Consider the following 18,839-nt stretch of genomic DNA (forward strand, 5'->3'; position numbering starts at 1 on the left):
AAGCTCAAGTCGCCCTTAAGAATTTAATTTATCATTCGGGGGGAACAAATGGGACTCGGCAAGCCCTTGTTTGAGCGCTCTTCAAAAAAAGTAAATGCTAAATTTTCTGAATTATGGCGACTACGACGAAAAAGGCGTTCAAGTTTCCGCGAAATCAATAGAGAACTTAAGCAACGACGACGGGGACGACAAAGAGAACGTCATCTCAAAATATAAATTCGCGTTATTGTAATCACTTCGTAACTGTTTCAACCTTTTTAATAAGACAAGGGCCACAAAAAATATCCAATTTATTTGAAATTTGGACAGTTGGCAAAAATTAATAATTTAGCGGAGAAAATGAAAATTTGTCCTCAAGTGCTGACATCCTTGATAAAACCTCAACTTTTGCTAATTTTTATCAAACGACGGCAAAAAAATGGACAAAAATAAAACACGCACGTACAGGGCGTGCAAAACTATTGCTTTTGTCCACTGAATATGCAGATTTTTGACGTTCTCGTTGCCGTCGCCGCTGTCGTTGCTTCAGTTCTCTATTGCATCGCCTGCGAGATCATTCTCGATCGTAATTATCCTGTTTTGTTGTTTGGTAACCGACAAGGGCATTCAAAGCTTCTTTATAATGATCCACTGAGGAATCATTTATTATACCAATAGACCGTATTCATAAATAGCGGCTAAGAAATTATTCTTTTGTCTTTGTGCTACTCATCCTCTCTTGCCTCATTTTGGAACATAAATTATTTTGAATTTTGTTCGTACAATCAAAGCTAGTGAGGCAGATTACCATAAACAAAAAAGAATAATGACTAAGGCGCCGTTTATGAATACGGTCTATATCTTCTCTCCCCTCACTAACGATTATTAAAACTTGAAAGAAATGCGCATGCCATGTCAGATGTCCGAGATTTAAGGACATCTGGTTTTGGCTGCGACCAGAGCCTTTTGTTTCGTCGATCACGTAACCAAAAGAAACGGAGGGCTCTGGGGACGAGGATGCATGGCCCTCTACGTCACTATGATTACCAAACACTACCCGAGATTGGGTAGTGTTTAGTAACCGGTGGCTCAGTTGGTAACCGCGCATTGGGCTGCCATTCGGGAGGTCGCAGATTCGGTTTGGAGGATGGATTGAGCATCCACACCAAACTCCACGGGATGTCTCGCAGAACGACTCGAATACCAATCTGTTAATGTTGTATTACATGATCATGATAGCCTAAAATATCCAGTTGACCATTCATTATTTCACTACGAAATGCGCTTCGTCTAGGAGTATCGATTTAGCGCGTTCCTTAAAGAACTTTGACCATAACTGTCGTTAAAAGATCTTTTCCGTTTTCTATAATAACTTCAGGAAAAATAATATTTGAGGCGGCACCTTTATTAAACTGTTCAATGACTGAGTAGTCTCTCATCTTGCCGACGCTGTAACGACGAAACGCGAAAATGCCCCCAAATTTATTTATATAAACCATTGCACCAGCGCCCTTAATAAGACACTAGGATAATCGAAGACAAATAACAAGCTTAATCATGTGAATTTGGTGGGAGCTGATATATGACGGAATTTAATTTCCATGCCGTGTTACAAAGTTATAAAAAGTGTCCTTTCCTTCGAATATGGAGTCTGCCATTTCCGTCAAAAATTGAAAATCGAAATTTCATATTGAAATATACAGTTCTGGGGGTTTTACTAAAAGCAGGCGGCCCGCGGCCCACGGCCCACTACGGCCGAGCGGCCCGGCATTTGAATTCGTGGAGTTTTCGAAGGTTAAGAAATTTGCTTGGAAAAATTTCTGTTCTAAAAAGCCTTGCTTTGCTGCCACTCAGTTCGTTCATGTTTTGACTTCTCTGCAGTCAAAAGAGCAACGTGTTATTACTGGGCTAAATACGATTTTTTAAACTTTTTTTGGCGTGGAGCGGAAAGGGAGATAAAATAAAAAGGAAAGTAATTAATTATCAAACACTTTAAAAATGGTGGACTCAGAATGCTATGGAAATAGAATCTTTTAATAAAGCTCTCAAGTATACTTGTTTCAAGAAGTATATGGACGTCACAAAAAAATAAAGCGAAATGGAAACTTTTTTCAAGTCTCATAAAATGGCTTCACATGCACTGGCCATTTGCACATCTTGCATATGGTGTGGTCGCATCTATTCTTAAGACAGTTAAAAGTTCTCTGTCGGTAAGTACAACGTATAATTTTGTTACGAATCAATGATTTGTGAATTAGAAATCACAATAAAAGTGACTCAACTAAAGTACAAAGTCTTTATTGAAAAAAAGGGTATCACACGTTAGAGGTCACGAAAAATGGCAACTAGATTGCAATTTTTAGTAGTTAAATTGGGGGGAAACTTATCTCCTAATGCGCCAAGAGCACCACATTGATCCACCATAGACTTCCCATGACCTCTTCTAAGAAAAACCCTCTTTAACTAAAAAAAAAGAAACCGAAAATGCCCTTTCCGTGAAGCTGAATGTGAGGCGTTTTTTCATATTTTCTGGGGTGCACCCAGTAAGGCTTTTTAAGTCAAATTGTAGACTGGTTGAAGCTCTGCAAATTTGTCCAGGAAACTTATGACCTCGAAATTACGACAGCTTTGGGCTTGAGATGAGGTATACCGACACACTAATGAAAGAAAAAAAGGATGGGATTGAACGGATCCTCACTAAGGCAACTTGAAAATTCAGACAGCGTTTCTACAAGACATGGCATGCTTTATATTTTTTTCTGTAGATGCCATTTATGTTTGCGGGTAGAGAGATATATACTTATTTATCTTCAACTCTCACTTCAATGTGGCTAGCCCCATATAAAAACATATTCGTCAAAAAACATTAAACGTACTACCATAAAACATTTAATCTGCGCTCATTGTATCCGCTTCAATTTTTTTTTTTAAAGTACTTAGCATAGTCGTTTTACGTGACTCATAAAGACATTTTGATATATTGATAACTTTAAAATGTCTTGTTTTTGGACGAGCAAACAGAAGATGTTTGAAAATTACGCAATAAAATCACCCTTGGCTTCAAATTTGCATTTTAGTTACCTTTTAACCTTGAATTGTTTTTCTATTACGCACGTATTAAAAACAACATCCCCTTTAATGTCATCTCCTTGGGCTATACGAAATTTAATTAAAGTCTACATTAAGTTTCCATTGATAAAATATGTCAAACCAAAAAAACAAACAAAAAACCTGAGTCAAGCTCAGAGCTGTGAAATTGAAGGTAATGGTCGTAAGGATAACGAAGGCGGTGGTGGTAGTAGTGGTGCTTTTGATGACGAAAGCAAAAAGGGGAAAATCAAGGAAGCAACACCTGCGAGGATAAAGGGGAACATGACAAATTATTGCGTTTAAGTTTATACATGACCCAATCAAGACAGACAGATTGACGGGTGAGTTGCAAATGTTTAACTAGTGCTTTCAATTTCTACCTAGACGCGAGACACCCTTTCCAACTACTCAATGCTGCTGTCTTCTTTTTACAATTAAAAGGTAATCGAAAAGCCTTATCGAAGCCATAGGATGCATCCTCCAATGGCAGCCCTGTTTATTAGTGTTGTATTTGCAGGTTTTGTCGAGCGGACTGAGCAACGAGCACAGGTCAGTTCTTTCGTTTTTTTCGAAGTTGCAATGAAAAGGAAATCCAAGGCAAGAAGAGCCAGAGATCAAATGATCAAGTAATTCTGCATTGTTTTGTCTCCCTACTTTAATAATCAAATGATAATTCATTTCCCATGCACCAGATGAAGACGCCGGCGGAGATTTTAGTTGACCGAGAATTCGATGGAGATCAATTTATCAAGAAAGAGAATAGGTATAGGATGTCTAAAAGTTGTCTAGTTTTTTCGTCAAGCAACACTAAAAAAAAAAAAGAGTTTTGCCTGGTTGTGATAACTGCGTACAACATAATGTAAAATCTGTACGCGTGGTAAAAATCTATTTTTTTTTTCAACCTTGGGGCGGTTAAAATGTAACACTTAAAATGAGCTGACTGAATATCATTTTCCGTCGACCCAAGCAATCGCACTTCTAATCTCGAACTTACTTCTTGTAAACAATTTACACCGTCAAGGATGAAGCAGTCTCCGGGTACAAGAGTAAAGAACTGCCATTTGAACTCAAAAAAGAAAAACGAGAGTTTTCAAAACAGATTAAACTTTGAAATAGTGTCAAATTTTATTGTAGTTAGGATTATCCAACGTTTTTGGCTAATGTGATTTGTTTTCCTTGTTTTTTTTTTTTTTTTGCGTAGGACTACGTCTTTCTCGAATTAAGCCACATTTTGTAAATAAGTCCAATGTCAAAAATACGCCTTTTTTTCTATATATCCAACGCATGTGAGAAGAGCTCGGAATGACCATGCAATTTGATTCATAACACAGCGACCTTTAAACGTGGCTAATCGCAGGCGCATAATTAACAGTTGGCTCGGCACAGGCGCCGCGCCCAAGCTCCAAGCTCAGTGTGAGGTAATATAAGGATTTGTATGGGAATCCCTATAAAAGACCTGAGAAGATAATTTTACGAAAAAAGTTCTAAATTAAAAAGCCCAGCCTTATCGCCATTGTGGATCGCTTCCTTCTGTAAGGTTTTTTTTTTTTCCCAGATTCGCTGTGAAGTGAGCCATTATCAGTTCCTCGGTTGTCAACGGTCACAATAAAATAACAAGGATGAATACTCAATTCTCAGAAGAAATGGAGTCAAATACTCCTGGATAAAATGTTCACACCGTTAGATTTCGGTGAAAAAGATCCTCACGAACTTTGAAGGCGACAAGGCGACCGTTGTTCGTTTGGTAACGAGTCATTTCCTTGTGGCTTGGTAACGAGCCTTCGTCGTCGAACGTCGTCAGGGACGACAAACCAAGGCCAATGAAGACTCCCTACCAAACGGAACTCAACCATCGGTGTGTCGTCTTCAAAGTTCGTGAGGATCTTTTTCATCGTTTTATCCTTTCGTTTGGGACACTAACAGCCGCCTGACGTCGCTGGCAGGGCTTTCATTGGGCAGTTGGTGGATTGAAATGAAAGATAAACCTTTTCCCTTGAATTCCACGGTGGAATTCTAACCGTGGGAACATTAATTTTTATCCAGGAGTATTTGACCTCATTTGGTGGGCTCCTGAGAATTGAGTATTAGGAGGCCCGTTAAAAACAGAGGAACTGATAATGGATCAATTCGCGTCGAATCTGAAAAAAAAAAACCTCACAGGAAGGAAGGGATTCACAATGGCAACAAGGTTAGGCTTTTTAATTAAGATTTTTTTTCGTAAAATTATCTTCTCAGGTCTTTTATCGGGATTTCCATAGAAATCCTTATACTCCATCACACTGAGATTGGGGCGCCTGTGTATTCGGAAAGGTAAGGTCCGCTCTTTTGAACGGGTCTAAATAACATATTTTTGATTTACTTAAACAGATACAAAGAGGTCAACTTCAGAACCTTCGTTATGGCAACTTCAAGGCCTTCCTGAATCATTTATTAAATATCTCCAGTGTGTTGGAAAGTAATAACGTGTCGGGGTATATCCAATGCGCTTTTGCATGTCTTCACAATGTGGACTGTTTCTCGTTCAACTTGGCCATTGCGTCAGACGCGAACTTAAAAGAACATGCTTGTCAACTACTTCCTACTGACAAATATAGGAATCCCACTCGTTTTGTTCGGAGTCAGGAATTCCATCATTCCGCCATACCGGTGGGTCTGATTTGAATTATTATTGTTAATTAATCTTCCAATACAGCGCATGGTAGAGGTCCATTTAAAAAAAGGTAGGTTGTCCATTGAAAAAAAAAAACACAACCCATAATAACCTTCTAACACACAACATTAAACTCACACAGAACCTTACCCCATCCCTCACCCTCAATTTTAACGTCAATTTTCATTTCTTTTTAACTACAATAATGATTCCTACTATACATTAAATTTGGTAAAAAAACCTTCAATGTGATAATAAGATTGACATTCAGGGTTAGGTCTTTCTGTAAAATTACTTCTGAATTAAGTTTGATTGCTTTAGCACGAATGCAATGTTTGAAAAATAAAGGAATATAGTTTACAGCTTTTGCTTTTGTCTTTCCTTCTTTCCTGGCCTCGTACAGCTTCATAGTCTCTTGATTTCTGATCGTGGAGCTGCCGCCATCTTGGTTTGTAACAGAGTCGCAATCTGCGGAGAGCGACAGCAAGACTTGCAAGCAAGTCTACTTTGGACACAAGAGCGAGAAGAGCGAGCAAGCGAAGTCAATGAAGCGCGCGAACGACGGAGTCGCCACGAGCCCCGGGATCACACGAAAATGGACTTTGAAAACGTCTAAGCGACAGCTTAACAAAGCTATTAGAAGCACAAGCCCTCGTATTCTCTTGTCTTCAACTCTACCGGTTCTGTTTTTTTTGCGCTTAAAGTCTGCTTTTATTCAACAGATTCTAGAGCGACAATTGATTACTCTTTTTCTTCTCGCTATTGCTAGCATTAACAAGGGACTTCTGCTGCAGAGAATCTGCGTTCAGTGGAGTCTATCTACTGTCCTCGTAAAGGTACTGCCAATTCCCACCCTGGTCAGAGTTTTTTTCTGTCCTTGTGTGGGCCCATTTCCATTAGTAAGGGTAACGCTCACATGGTTTACATGGGTAGAAAACAGTACTTCACACTACCCTACAATAGGTAATGCCTTAAATAAAATGGAGAGTTTACTAAGGTTGCCGATTTTGCTTATGATCCTTCTGCTGATACTTCCACTGCCAGTAACTACTACCACATTCGTGTGGTCACCGAATGTTAACACGATGATTTAGTCGGTTTATCTAATAACTTTGTGATACCATAATGGCTATTAATTTAATCAGTTGAAAGTTTACGGCACTTGAAATGTGGTAGCAAGAGGGAAATTAAACTCTGTGAAAACAACTTGAAAACGCATGGTGGGAAAATGCTAGAAGACATGTCACCGATCAAAAACCTTGAAACTGCGTTTTGCAGGGTCGGAAACGAAAATGCTCACCCGGGAATGACTGTGTCGCAAAACACTACTTAAATTTCGTTCGTTGAAAGGAGTACGGTTCAATGCTCTTTTCATCAATGCCGGGGGTCCAAGACCAATGATCCTTCCTTGTACTCGTACATGTTCATTGCTGTGACTTTAACATCTTCAGTTCCCACGGCCTGCTCCCGTCTGACCTTGTAGCTCAGTCGGTAGAGCAATCCCCACCCTGGAGCCCATTTCTCGAAAGTCCCGAAACTTTACTGGCCATTTTCGGGTGTCACAATTCCCTTTGTATTTCAAGAACGGTGAGGATTTAAGTCGTCAAACTTCACCACTTCACAAACGTGTTTCTCTTAGTTAGCTTGAAAATGTGTTAAAAGATCGGCTTTCCAAAGCAAGCAGTGGGCAATTTCTCAAATGGCTTTTCGGGCCCGAAAAGTTTTCGGCACTTTCGAGAAACGGGCCCCTGGTCAGAGTTTTTCTCTGTCCTTGTGTGGGTCCATTTTCATAAGTAGGGCGAACCCTCACATGGTTCATATGGGGTAGAAAACTAGCACTTCACATTACACTCTAATCAGTTAAGCATGTTCCATTTGGCCTACTCCTCTTTCTTGTGCGTTCTTCCTCTTATCTTCCATTCTGGTGTCCAGGGTTGGGTGATTGTCACCGTTTCACACTGTATGGTTCCGACTGAAGTAAAATTGGTATGAGAACAACAAGGATGCTGGATCTTGGGCCAAGAAAAGATAAATGTCCTTCTGCTTTAACTTTCGAAGAATCGGCAACTATCTCAAGAATATCCCAGGTGTATGTGCGGCCTAGTTTGATTCTCGTTTATCCATTCGGCGCTTAATAACATAGGCAGGTTTTCAATGACACCATCAACCTATCAGTACGATAGGAGATTACGCGATTGTCCAAACGATTTGAGGAGGAAACATTTCTGTTAGCGACGTTAACTGAGAGACATTTTTCACTCTGGAACATTGGGGCCTTTCTCTGAGCCTCTATGATCTCAATGGGGTCGCTAGATCCTCTACCCAGAATTTGCCACGTCTCACGGTTCTGACTTCTTTGCAGGAATCGCACTGAACCTACAGCTGTACCATTGCTTCAAATTTTCAATACAACTGCTATGAAAGCATTTTGAGATGTGCCAATCAGGTGTTGCCATTGAAGGTGCAACGGGAACCCTGAATGAGAGGCCCCATTCCCTACACACTCGGTACATTTGTCGTTCTCCCAAGATTGCGCCAGTTATTGCGCAAAAAGGTGGCGGTAGTTTGCAGAGGTGCACTATCTCGACGATCCAAAGTATTGTGAACAGTCAATGATGCCATTGAATGTATTATATGTCCAATTGATTTTAATATCGAGAATTAATTTCAGAGCCCATGTGAAAGTTTTCCTTGCAAACATTCAGACTCAGCTTGTCGCCCTCTCTACAAGGAAAATAGCTATGAATGTGTTTGTGAGTAAAAACTACTTATTTTATTTAAATAACTACTGCTCATCAGACAAATATTAAAGTGGTTTATACAACTTTATAAAAGAAATTATAGTAAACGGCGCGGAAACTGTAGAATGTTTTGCTTGCCTGAGTTTGAGGAAACTATTTTACCTCTACTACAATTCACACAAGTTTTTACGTATTGATCTCATCTTAATTAATTCTTCAGCCTCTGGCTATTTTTTTAACAACACTCTTTAGATAGCATCCAGTCAGGCGTCGCGCACCCAACTGGAAATTTAAGAAAGAAAGGTGTATTATTTCCTTATCAAAACTCTCAGCGGAGACTTCAGAAGTTTTCGGGTTGTAGGTAAACAAACGGTAAAATATTTAGAGTAATCGCGAAGTGATTATAATAGGAAGTTATATTTTAGATGTAATAGTTTTATTGTCTCCATAAGTTCTGTATCACCTTTGGTATGACTTTTAATTACGTCACCAAAAAGTACCTGAGAAACAAATTACTTTGACTTTGCCTCCTTTTTGGCGGTATAAGAGAAAGAATCTAATGAGGGCTCTTTTCGTTTTTTTATTAATTAAGGAACACGAGAGTCAAAGATAGTGTAGTTTCAGTGGATTGGTTACGATGGTTTCGATTCACAAACAATTTTTTGTACTTAACTTAAACATGTTTCCCTTTAACAGACCCATTGATAGTAACCATTTGCGAGACGGAGAGTGAATCCAAGGAGCTAAGATGTCACATGAGCAGTAAAATCAGTGTTTTGTCAGCAACGTTCGGTGGATTAGACAACGCCACATGTCCTCCTCCAGTGAGAAAAGATATAAGCTGTTGTGCATCTGGTTTCCTTAGCAAGGTGAAACAAATGTGTCAGTATCAAACAGCCTGTCGTTTGAATGCTTCGAACGAAGTTTTCGGAGATCCATGCCGCGGAACAAGAAAATACCTACTTGTTAGATATTGGTGTAATAGCTAAGGATCCCTAAGTGTTGGCTATATAAATTTCAAGGCAACATTTAGCCCTCGTATGGATGCCATTAAACCACTGAGGTATGACAGACATGACGAGGAAAGCTCCCTGAAACAAATAACTTGCTGACATGCTATGGAGCGGCATCCTCGATTAGGGACCATACATACCGTCATGTCAAGATCTTGTGAAAACGGTTTATTTCACTAGGACCCGCACGCCATCGTACGCAGAAACGTGTCAGATACACGTGGATATGCAATACGTTCGGCACAGGTCATCAAGGATAATAACTACGAAGATGCTAGTTTAAAACTCCACACTATTTCTCTAAGTGATCCATAAAGATGAATGTCTCTCCGCGATGTTGTTAAATTGATGTAGAAAATCAAAAAAACTGCATATTGTCCCGCCAGATAATTAGCTGAAAGTCATCCATTTTTTGTCGTAACTACAACACTTATGCCTGTATATGGAGCGTTTTCACTGACTCGACCAGCAGCCATATTGGATTACTGAAAAAAAGAAAGTGCTTTCGTAAATTCAGTTTGAGATGAGATTGTCAACAAAGTTTCCCATAATAATAACGCATAGTCTTAACGCTGGACTTTGGCCTCTGGCCTCTGCACTCACCAGTACTAAAATTTTATTGTTTTTAAAAATGTACATACAATTCTCTTACAAGAAGAACCTTTTTTTGTTTTTTAAATCACGTCGCGCTATGGTGTTTGAAATCTTATGTCTATCGTGCTTTAAAGAATCTGGGCATACTTAATAAGTTTCGCTATTATGTCTCTATTAATACTCTTAGGCAACTCTTTTATAACCTCATCTACCCTTATATTTCATATGGCTTGTTTAACAGTAACGATGCGTAAATAGCAGCGTTTATTTTTCCACTTGTGTGTGGCAAATATCCCTATAATGACACAAACTTTTGTATTCAGAAGTGCACATCTACCTTAAAAAAGGGTTAATATCCTTCAAAAGGACAAAAACATTGTTTCGACTAGAAATTGTGGAAAATTTCAAAGATCCTTTACAAAAGGGGTAATAAAGGTAAGGTTCTCCATAACACTGAGACTAATTCAAAACTTCTATACCGAAAGGGTTCATGGAATTTCCATGTACACTGTAATACTGAGACTAATTAAATAATTTATGACCAAAAGGGTACATGGAAATTTCCATGTACCTTGTAACATTGAGACAAATTCAAAAATTCTGCACTGGAAAGTTCCATGGAAATTTTCATGTACCCTGTAACATTGAGATTAATCAAAAAACTCTTGTCCAAAAGGGTACCTGCAAATTTCTATGAAGTACAAGTAGCCCATACCATTGAGACTCATTCAAAAATTATATACCGAAAGGTTCCATGGAGATTTCCATGTGCCTTGTAACATTGAGACCAATTCCTAATATCTTGTCCAAAACGGTACATGGAAATTTCCATGTACCTTGCAACATTGAGACTAGTTCAAACATTCTATACCGAAAAGAAATACATGGAAACTTCATTTCCATGCACCCTGTAACATTGACACTAATCCAAAAATTCTTGACCAAAAGCGTACATGGAAATTTCAATGTACTGTAACATTGAGATTGATTCAAAAACTCTTGACCAAAAGGTTACATTGAAATTTCCATGTAGCTTGTAACATTGAGACTAATTCATAAATTCTATACCGAAAGGTTCCATGGAAATTTCCATGTACCCTGTAACACTGAGACTAGTTCAAACATTCTATGTAGCCCGTAACATTGAGACCAATTCAAAAATTCTATACCCAAAGGGTCCATGGAAATTTCCATGCACCCTGTAACATTGAGATTAATTTAAAACCTCTTGCCCAAAAGGGTACATTGGAATTTCCATGTAGTACATGTAGCCGGTACCATTGACACTAATTCAAAAATTCTATACCGAAAGGGTCCATGGAAATTTCCATGTACCTTGTAACATTGAGACCACTTCAAAAATTCTTGTCCAAAAGGGTACATGGAAATTTCCATGTACCCTGTAACATTGAGACTACATGTCCAAAAGGGTCCATGGAAATATTTTTACCAAAAGCGTAACAGTAATATGAAAATGATTTACAGAAAGGGTTCATGGAAATTTCAATGTACCCTAAGACATTAATACAACAATTATTATTAAATTTAATTACGTGACAATTATTAACAATTATTCTTTGAAATCGAGGTGAATAGTGGTAGAATATTTACCGAGCCGCAAAGCAGCGAGGTAAATATTCTGCCACTTTTCACCTCGATTTCAAAGAATAATTGTTTTAGTATATACTCACGAAGTTATCTCAACAGCAATTGAAGAAAAAAAATTCCAAAGTCGATTTAATTGGCTTCTCAATTCATGCGTGGAAAACGTGCAAGAGGCACAAAGCGTGCGCGAAAGTGTTTACAGAAGCTTCAAACATGGTAAATCTAAATAACCTTCTTTAAAATCCTCGTCACAAACAGCAAAATGGTCATTTAGCACCGTTTAAATCAGCAATCTAAATCGAAAGTCGGCTTGTAAACACATTTTCACCGTTTGATCAAAGTTTTTGAGGTTCATTCGAAATGGAAATTGACAGTGCAGTTGGTAAAGGATCCACATGAAATGGCGGCTCTAATTGAGGTGAGCGTTAGTTTGTTGTCAAATGACCCGTCTTGTTTCCTTGCAACCATGTGGAACTTTCTTAAACATTTTTTTAATTCTTCGATTTCACTAAGAAATTCGTTTTAGTGGGCGACCAGCCCTACAAGAGAGAATTACTCCGAGTGAAACAAATTGTTGCCGTGAAGATTGTTTAATTTTCAGCAATAATTATCTGGAAAAACGAAGTCAAACACTGGTTGGCAAAAGTATGAACTCTTCTCTTACCTTTGAAAACTTTCAGGCCAACTTTTGTGGCCTTCTTTGTCTTCTGTAGCACAGCATCATCTTATATTCTCAATATTTCCGATTCATAAATGCTGGCGAGTTTACGCCTGCCATTTTGTTTTGTTTGGATCAAGAATTATTCACTCCGTAGGGAGTGAATAATGCTCAATTACTCCGAGATAGCAAACCAATCAGATTGCTTGAAACACTAAGATCACTGAGTGAGTATATACTAACAATCCTTCTTTCCATATAAGACAATATTTCCAGCACAGTCTGTTCCCTCCTCATCACTGTCTGATTGTGCTTTACATTTGTGGTCAAGGGTTGTGATTTCCTCCTTGAGTGCATTAACAGGACTTTGCTTCTCATACATGTAAATGCTCAGTATTCACTATAAATTCAAGAGATGGCTTCAGGCAGGAAGATACTAAAAAATGTATAAGAGAAGAAAATAAGCATGTTGATTGTCAGAGAACTAGCTCACTTTGATGAGATTTTAACTCTTACAAGTGGTACATGTATATTTACAGTTTCTATAATTTGTTCAAGAACAAAACGACTAAGTTTTTTATAGAGAAAAAAAAGTGCTTCCTGTTCTTCTATACCTGTTTATAGCATGCAACATTTATAAATCACAGAAGCAGGAAGGACTATAATTTTTCGATAAGACCAAGACTTGTTTTACTAATGAATTTGACACTAAATAACTTTTGACAAAATAATTATTAGCTTCATCCCTAAACATGTTCTTTTCACACGCTATGGAGGTGGCTACTCAGGGAAAATTAATATATATGCATTTTGTGGGGCTGGCTTGGCAAGGAAAGCAATTTTTTCCCCGGCTACGTGAAAATTTTCTCTGTCTACTTCAAATTTTTGGGAGAACCCTGAGCAAGTCCAGCTGCAACCTTTTAATTCTCTGGTGCAAGTATGCTTTTGAGTTAAAAGCTTTGTCCCTGGTCAATTTCACATGCAATTTGTCTAGGAAATTCTGAAAACAAGATCCTAATTGTCCTCTAGTAGGATTAGGCCCTGTAAGCTATTCACACGTACTAAAAGCTATCAATTTATATCCCTATTACCCGCTTTCCATTCGTAAAAAAAAAATTCCTAGTAAGAGTTTGCCTTTTTATGAACTTTTGCACGGTATGGGCTGGCCGCGTGCGGGTAGTTCCCGCTCAATTTCCAACAGAAAATCTGGAAAATTGTGATCATGACTATGAAACAGGAAGCTTCAATTAACGTCCAAATCGAAATCATTTCCGTTTTTTTTATTTGCCATTTTAATAACCTTAAAGGCCGGTTCCCACTTGTGCGATAAGCAGCAGCATGAGTGTTATACAACGTTCACACAGTGAAACAAGCGGAGGAAATTTTGGCATAAGCAAGCGTACTATCTAGTAAGATCACAGGGTACCCACACAATGTGTGTGTGTAACCGATTGTTATTTTGTAGACTGTAAATGTACTGGATTTACCGTTTGCTTCACCAATAACGATATATCGCTAAGTATGTATACCAATCAATAAACGTTGAATTATCTTACCTGTGAAATATCATCGTCCTTTTGCCTCAAAAGCGGTTTTTTGAGCGATTTTCAAGGATTTTGAGTTCGCTGTTTGCTGTTCCTTATAATAGAGGGGCAACGGAGGAATCCTTATTTTGAAAGGGCTCCAGCGCCGGAGCAATTTTCCCCCAGAAAATCGCATCGCTTCGTTTTCAAACTTTGCAGCATTAAGGTCGAAACATTCACGCTTCTCCTCGTACCTCCCGATCGAGAATCCATCCAAGCGGTCCGGTGATAGCCCTTGAAGAAAATCAAAATCCCACAGTATTCGAGCGGTAGGAATGCGTAGCCAGATTCTCATGTGCCAGCCACAAACCGTCACGCCGTTTGCTCCTCTCTGATTGGATCACACCTATATTATGCAAATTACACTGGCTACCTGTAACGTTTAGAATAGATTATAAGATTGTTATAATCACTCACAAAGCAATCCATGGTACAGCTCCTGATTATTTATCATCTCTCGTAAATTTTAAACCAAATTCTCCCTACAGTCTCAGATCAAATAACAAATATCTTCTTTCAAATCCAGATTTCAGGATTCTCCCTACTCTTGGCGATCGAGCCTTTGTGGCCGCCGCACCAAAACTGTGGAATAATCTTCCGTTAGATCTTAGATGCACTTCCAATTTTAGAGTTTTTATGACCTAACTCTAGGCGAGAAATGAAGAAAATCTCTCCGTAGGACGATTTTGGCGCGAACGTCCTTAAAAAAGCTTTTTCTGATATAGTATTGTAATTTATAGACTAAATAATTATTCATTCGTGCCGAATGCTGACTATATAGTGTTATATTTTATATACTGGTAATATATTGTTCTTTTATTGTAAGGCACATTGGAAAACTGCATTGAATTTGCGCGGTATAATAATAATAATAATAATAATAATAATAATAATAATAATAATAAAAGATAAAAAAAATAAAAACTATCTAAAATAATTTGGACTGACAAAAAAGTTACTACTTAAATTCTGGCTTGCGCACTTTCCGATCTAATGTCAATGTCAGATATATTGGCTGCTCTTCTCCTTGTTCCTCTGAGACACAGCAAGGCTGATCGTAGAATGGCAAAGGATACCTTCGCCCTTATCCAAGATATGGTTGTACCGTAGTCATCTCCTTTCTTTAACGCAAGTAGCTCTGCGAGGCGGCTATTGAATCTCTTGCATTCATCTTGCATTCATGCATATATAATAATAATAATAATAATAATAATAATAATAATAATAATAATAATAACAATAACAATTATTATTTTTCTTCTTCTTATTATTATTATTATTATTATTATTATTATTAATATAATGGATGATGACTTCTTATCATCCAATCAGAGAGGGGCAAACGGCCACAAGCCGGCACACGAAAATCCAGCTACGCATCCTTGGAGCTTCGGATGCTGGATTTTTCGATATTATTTGAAGTCTAGCGCTTCTAGTTTTGGGTGCGTTTCAGATACAATGAAATGACAGGAAACCTCTGGGTTTCAGCTTTCCTAGTGCTTGATTTGAAACCTATTCGATGGGAATTTGTTGGTGAAAATCGGCTCGTCGCTGGAGTAGTCCGAAATCGAGCTTTCTACCGTTGTCTTTCTATTGATACGCTCAGGTGAACGTCGAACACAAACCCATGAAATCGCTAAAATTCGTCGTTGTCAGCCACAAGGATTACCACAAAAAACACTTCATGTAAAAATACTTGTATTTTGCTATAATATGTGATTATCATAACACTAAGATATCTTGAAATTTCTCGAAATTATGTGAAAGATATTAACGGTTACACATTTTGTCCGGTAAGATTCAAAATGGCGTGCGAATTGTCGTCCTTGTGCTTTTGCTTACCTCACGCCGGTTTCCACTTGTGAAATAAGGACAAGCACAAGAAAAGGAAAATTCTTGTGCTTGTGCGTAAGCTTGATTTTATGCTTACTTTTCACCCGTTCGCACACGATTTTTCTTAAGCTTATGCTTGTGCTCGTGCTTATCGCACCAGTGGGAACCTGGCTTAACTACGCCTCCATTGGGCTGATCAAAATTCCTAACAATTTGAAAATTATTTTCGACTACATTTAAATTGTCAACCAGCTGAGTGGTTTTCTAAGAAGATAACGCAACCGCAGAATACCTGGCCACTATTTTCTTCTTGTTGCAGCGTCATTTGCAATTGAATCTAACGATCAAGACAGATAACCATGTATGGTGTTCACAGACAAATATACATTAAAATGGCCTGGCCATGGCATTCTGAAGTTTAGCACCATAATTATGTCTTAAACGCCTTGCCATGTCACTGGTAAATCCATGGAAATTTCTATGTACAAGGGTGGATCAAAAGTACTTATTATTTCTGTAGTTCTACCAAGTCACTGGTAATCCACGGAAATTTCCATGTATAAGGCTGGACGATTGGCATACATGGAGGGGTGGACGGACGTACGTACCGACGGTCGATGACATCATGGCTATAAAACCAAAATTTATGGCATCGATGGGTTACCCTATTTTCTTAACTATGGAGCTCCGCTATGAAGTAAAGAAAGTTTAAGAATGAGGTACCAGGTACATTTTATCGCGTTTTTTTTTAATCACCCATTTTTCGCCGCCTTTTATGTGGCTTTTAAAGATGTTCTTTAAATCACCGTCTTAACATGCCCATAAAAGTATCGAAGTACAAATGGATAACAATAGTTGTTCTTATATCGCGTTAAGTTTGGTGCCAATTGAATTTATTTTAAGACAATTTGTCAAACGGAAAACCGCACTTGAACAGCGTTTTCAAATTTTCGTAAATTAAAAAAAAAATAAGAATCGCTGGAACTTGTAACTATGATTTTTAAAGATAATTCATTAAAGGGTATTTTTGGGCGAAATATGAGCTATTCGCCAAAATGGTCGTTGACGGACGATTCTTAACATCTTTGCTAAGTAATTTACTTGGTTTAAGCTGTCATTTAGCTCTAATTAGCTTAACAACTTAATTGTTCATTATCGTTATTATTTATTTATTAATTTATTTTATTAATTTATTTATAATTATTTTTCTTTTTCTTTGCATGCTTGATGGGTCGCCTCATGCTTAGTGCGCTCGATTCCGGATCGAGTGGTCCGGGTTCGGGTCCTGACCGGGATCATTGTGTTGTGTTCTTGGGCAAGACACTCTTCTCTCACGGTGCCTCTTTCCACCCAGGTGTATAAATGGGTACCGGCGAATTTTATGCTGGGGGTAACCCTTTGATGGACTAGCATCCCTTCCAGTGATAGAAACCGGATGTAAGAACCGGCCTAATGGGCCTACTGGCTCGAGAAGTAGATTTTACCTTTACCTTTTGTGATAATTTGCAGCAAGACCGCACTGAAAATTCCTTCAAAACAAATATTGATCCCCATAAAATATCTTAGCCTCACAAGGGTGACAATAGGGAGCTTAGGAAACGACGACGCCGACGGCAACGACGACGCTACAAAAAAATAAGTTTAGTGAGCAAAAACAATGGCTCTGCACGCTCTGTACGTGCGTTTTACATTTTGGTACATTTCTTTGCCGTCATCTCCTAAATGACGACGTGAAATGACCAAATCCAAGGTTCTGTGGCGGACGTTAGCACATGACGATGAATTTTCAGTTCTCTCTCTACGCTTCCAACCCACTCATACCAGTTTAATTCCTCGACAGTTACTACACATTTTTAAAGCGAAACGACATGAAAGAGCTTCGTAGTGATATGAATAACGCGAACTTGTATTTTTAAATGAATTCCTCGTAGCCGTCGTCCTCCTCGTTTCGTAAACTCCCTAATGACTCCTCAAGTGTAACGAACTGGATTCCTCCAGTCGCTGTCAGACTGTTTCCAGTTTGCATTCTCCGATCTGTCACCAAATGACATAGCACCTGCTTTATTGTGGTTTACATTCTGCCTTTGAGAGCTTAATGAATGCTTGATCGTGTTCACCAGGCAGTGAAGCCTGGAACTGAGTTTACATGATCGCCCCAGTTAAGAAATTTGACCGAATTAGACTGAGTACTGGAGTTTTATAACAAACAGAAAACAGATCGAAATAACAGGAATAATCACCACCAGGAAACATTGGAACAGGGGAATTTTTTTTAACACGCTTTCAACAGTTAATTAAGAGGCATAACACTTGGGACAAATACTTACATGAAAATTGAAGCGTATCTTGGGAAAGAAACCTTATACTTCCAAGGGCTTCGTGATGGCAGTCCTGAAACAGTCCGCAATCGAATTCTCCCTTTTTGTCTGTGTGAAAATGAGATGTAGTAAGCTCTTGCCGCTGTCGAGGCACATAAAAAAACGATTAAGCAAACGGACTAAAAAAAAACACTTGTTCGCTCGCATTTTAGAGAAAAACAAAGAAACAAACACTGAATCAACTATTTATTTAAATGCAAAAGAGTACAGATGATTGCTATTTAATTCTAGTTGAGAATACAAAATTCGACTTTCATTCCTGAAGAAAGGAAAAAATGATTAAACCATAAAAAAATAATAATAATAATAAATAAATAAATAACGCATCCACTTGAAATTACGCATCCGTAACAAAAAAAAAAAAAACTGTTTAGTGCCGAAGAAAAGAATTTGTGGAGTAACTTCGTAACGTGTTCTTGCTAGCTCCTTTAGATGAAATTCAAAGCTTGTAAAATAATGTAATCAACGAAGGCTGCTTGGCTTTCATTCGCTTAAATAACATGGGAAAAGAAGACGCCCGAGCCGATAGTCGCAAACGGTTAAGGGAAAGCGGCTCACAGACTGACGGGGAAGATGCGTTTGACGAAGCCGACGGCCATTGTCGTGGCAAACTAGATGAAGTCAGTGAAAAGCTTGACAAAGTGCTAACAAGACTCGGCGAGCTAGAGGCTATGCAAGGTAGAGTGGTAGAATTGGAAAAAGAAAACAAAAGTTT

The 18,839-nt window shown here is 38.4% G+C and overlaps 2 protein-coding genes across 2 annotated transcripts in view; one reads left to right on the forward strand and one right to left on the reverse strand.

Moving 5' to 3' along the window:
• The window catches only part of LOC138053496 (uncharacterized PE-PGRS family protein PE_PGRS20-like), a 40,990-nt gene extending 39,353 nt beyond the window's left edge, over window positions 1–1,637 (reverse strand). Inside the window, exon 1 of the mRNA XM_068900125.1 lies at window positions 1,593–1,637. Within this exon, the coding sequence (XP_068756226.1) occupies window positions 1,593–1,637 (45 nt within the window). The remainder of the gene's footprint in view (window positions 1–1,592) is intronic.
• A 1,863-nt stretch (window positions 1,638–3,500) lies between these two features.
• Window positions 3,501–10,502, forward strand: LOC138050396 (uncharacterized). Its single transcript, XM_068896726.1, has 4 exons — window positions 3,501–3,618; window positions 5,437–5,715; window positions 8,391–8,472; window positions 9,157–10,502. The coding sequence occupies exons 1-4, from the start codon at window positions 3,541–3,543 to the stop codon at window positions 9,447–9,449; spliced, it is 732 nt and encodes a 243-aa protein (XP_068752827.1). The 5' UTR covers window positions 3,501–3,540; the 3' UTR covers window positions 9,450–10,502.
• The last annotated feature ends 8,337 nt before the right edge of the window (window positions 10,503–18,839 follow it).

The sequence above is a fragment of the Montipora capricornis genome, chromosome 6 (genome assembly GCF_036669925.1).
Source record: "Montipora capricornis isolate CH-2021 chromosome 6, ASM3666992v2, whole genome shotgun sequence".
Classification (NCBI taxonomy): Eukaryota; Metazoa; Cnidaria; class Anthozoa; order Scleractinia; family Acroporidae; genus Montipora; species Montipora capricornis.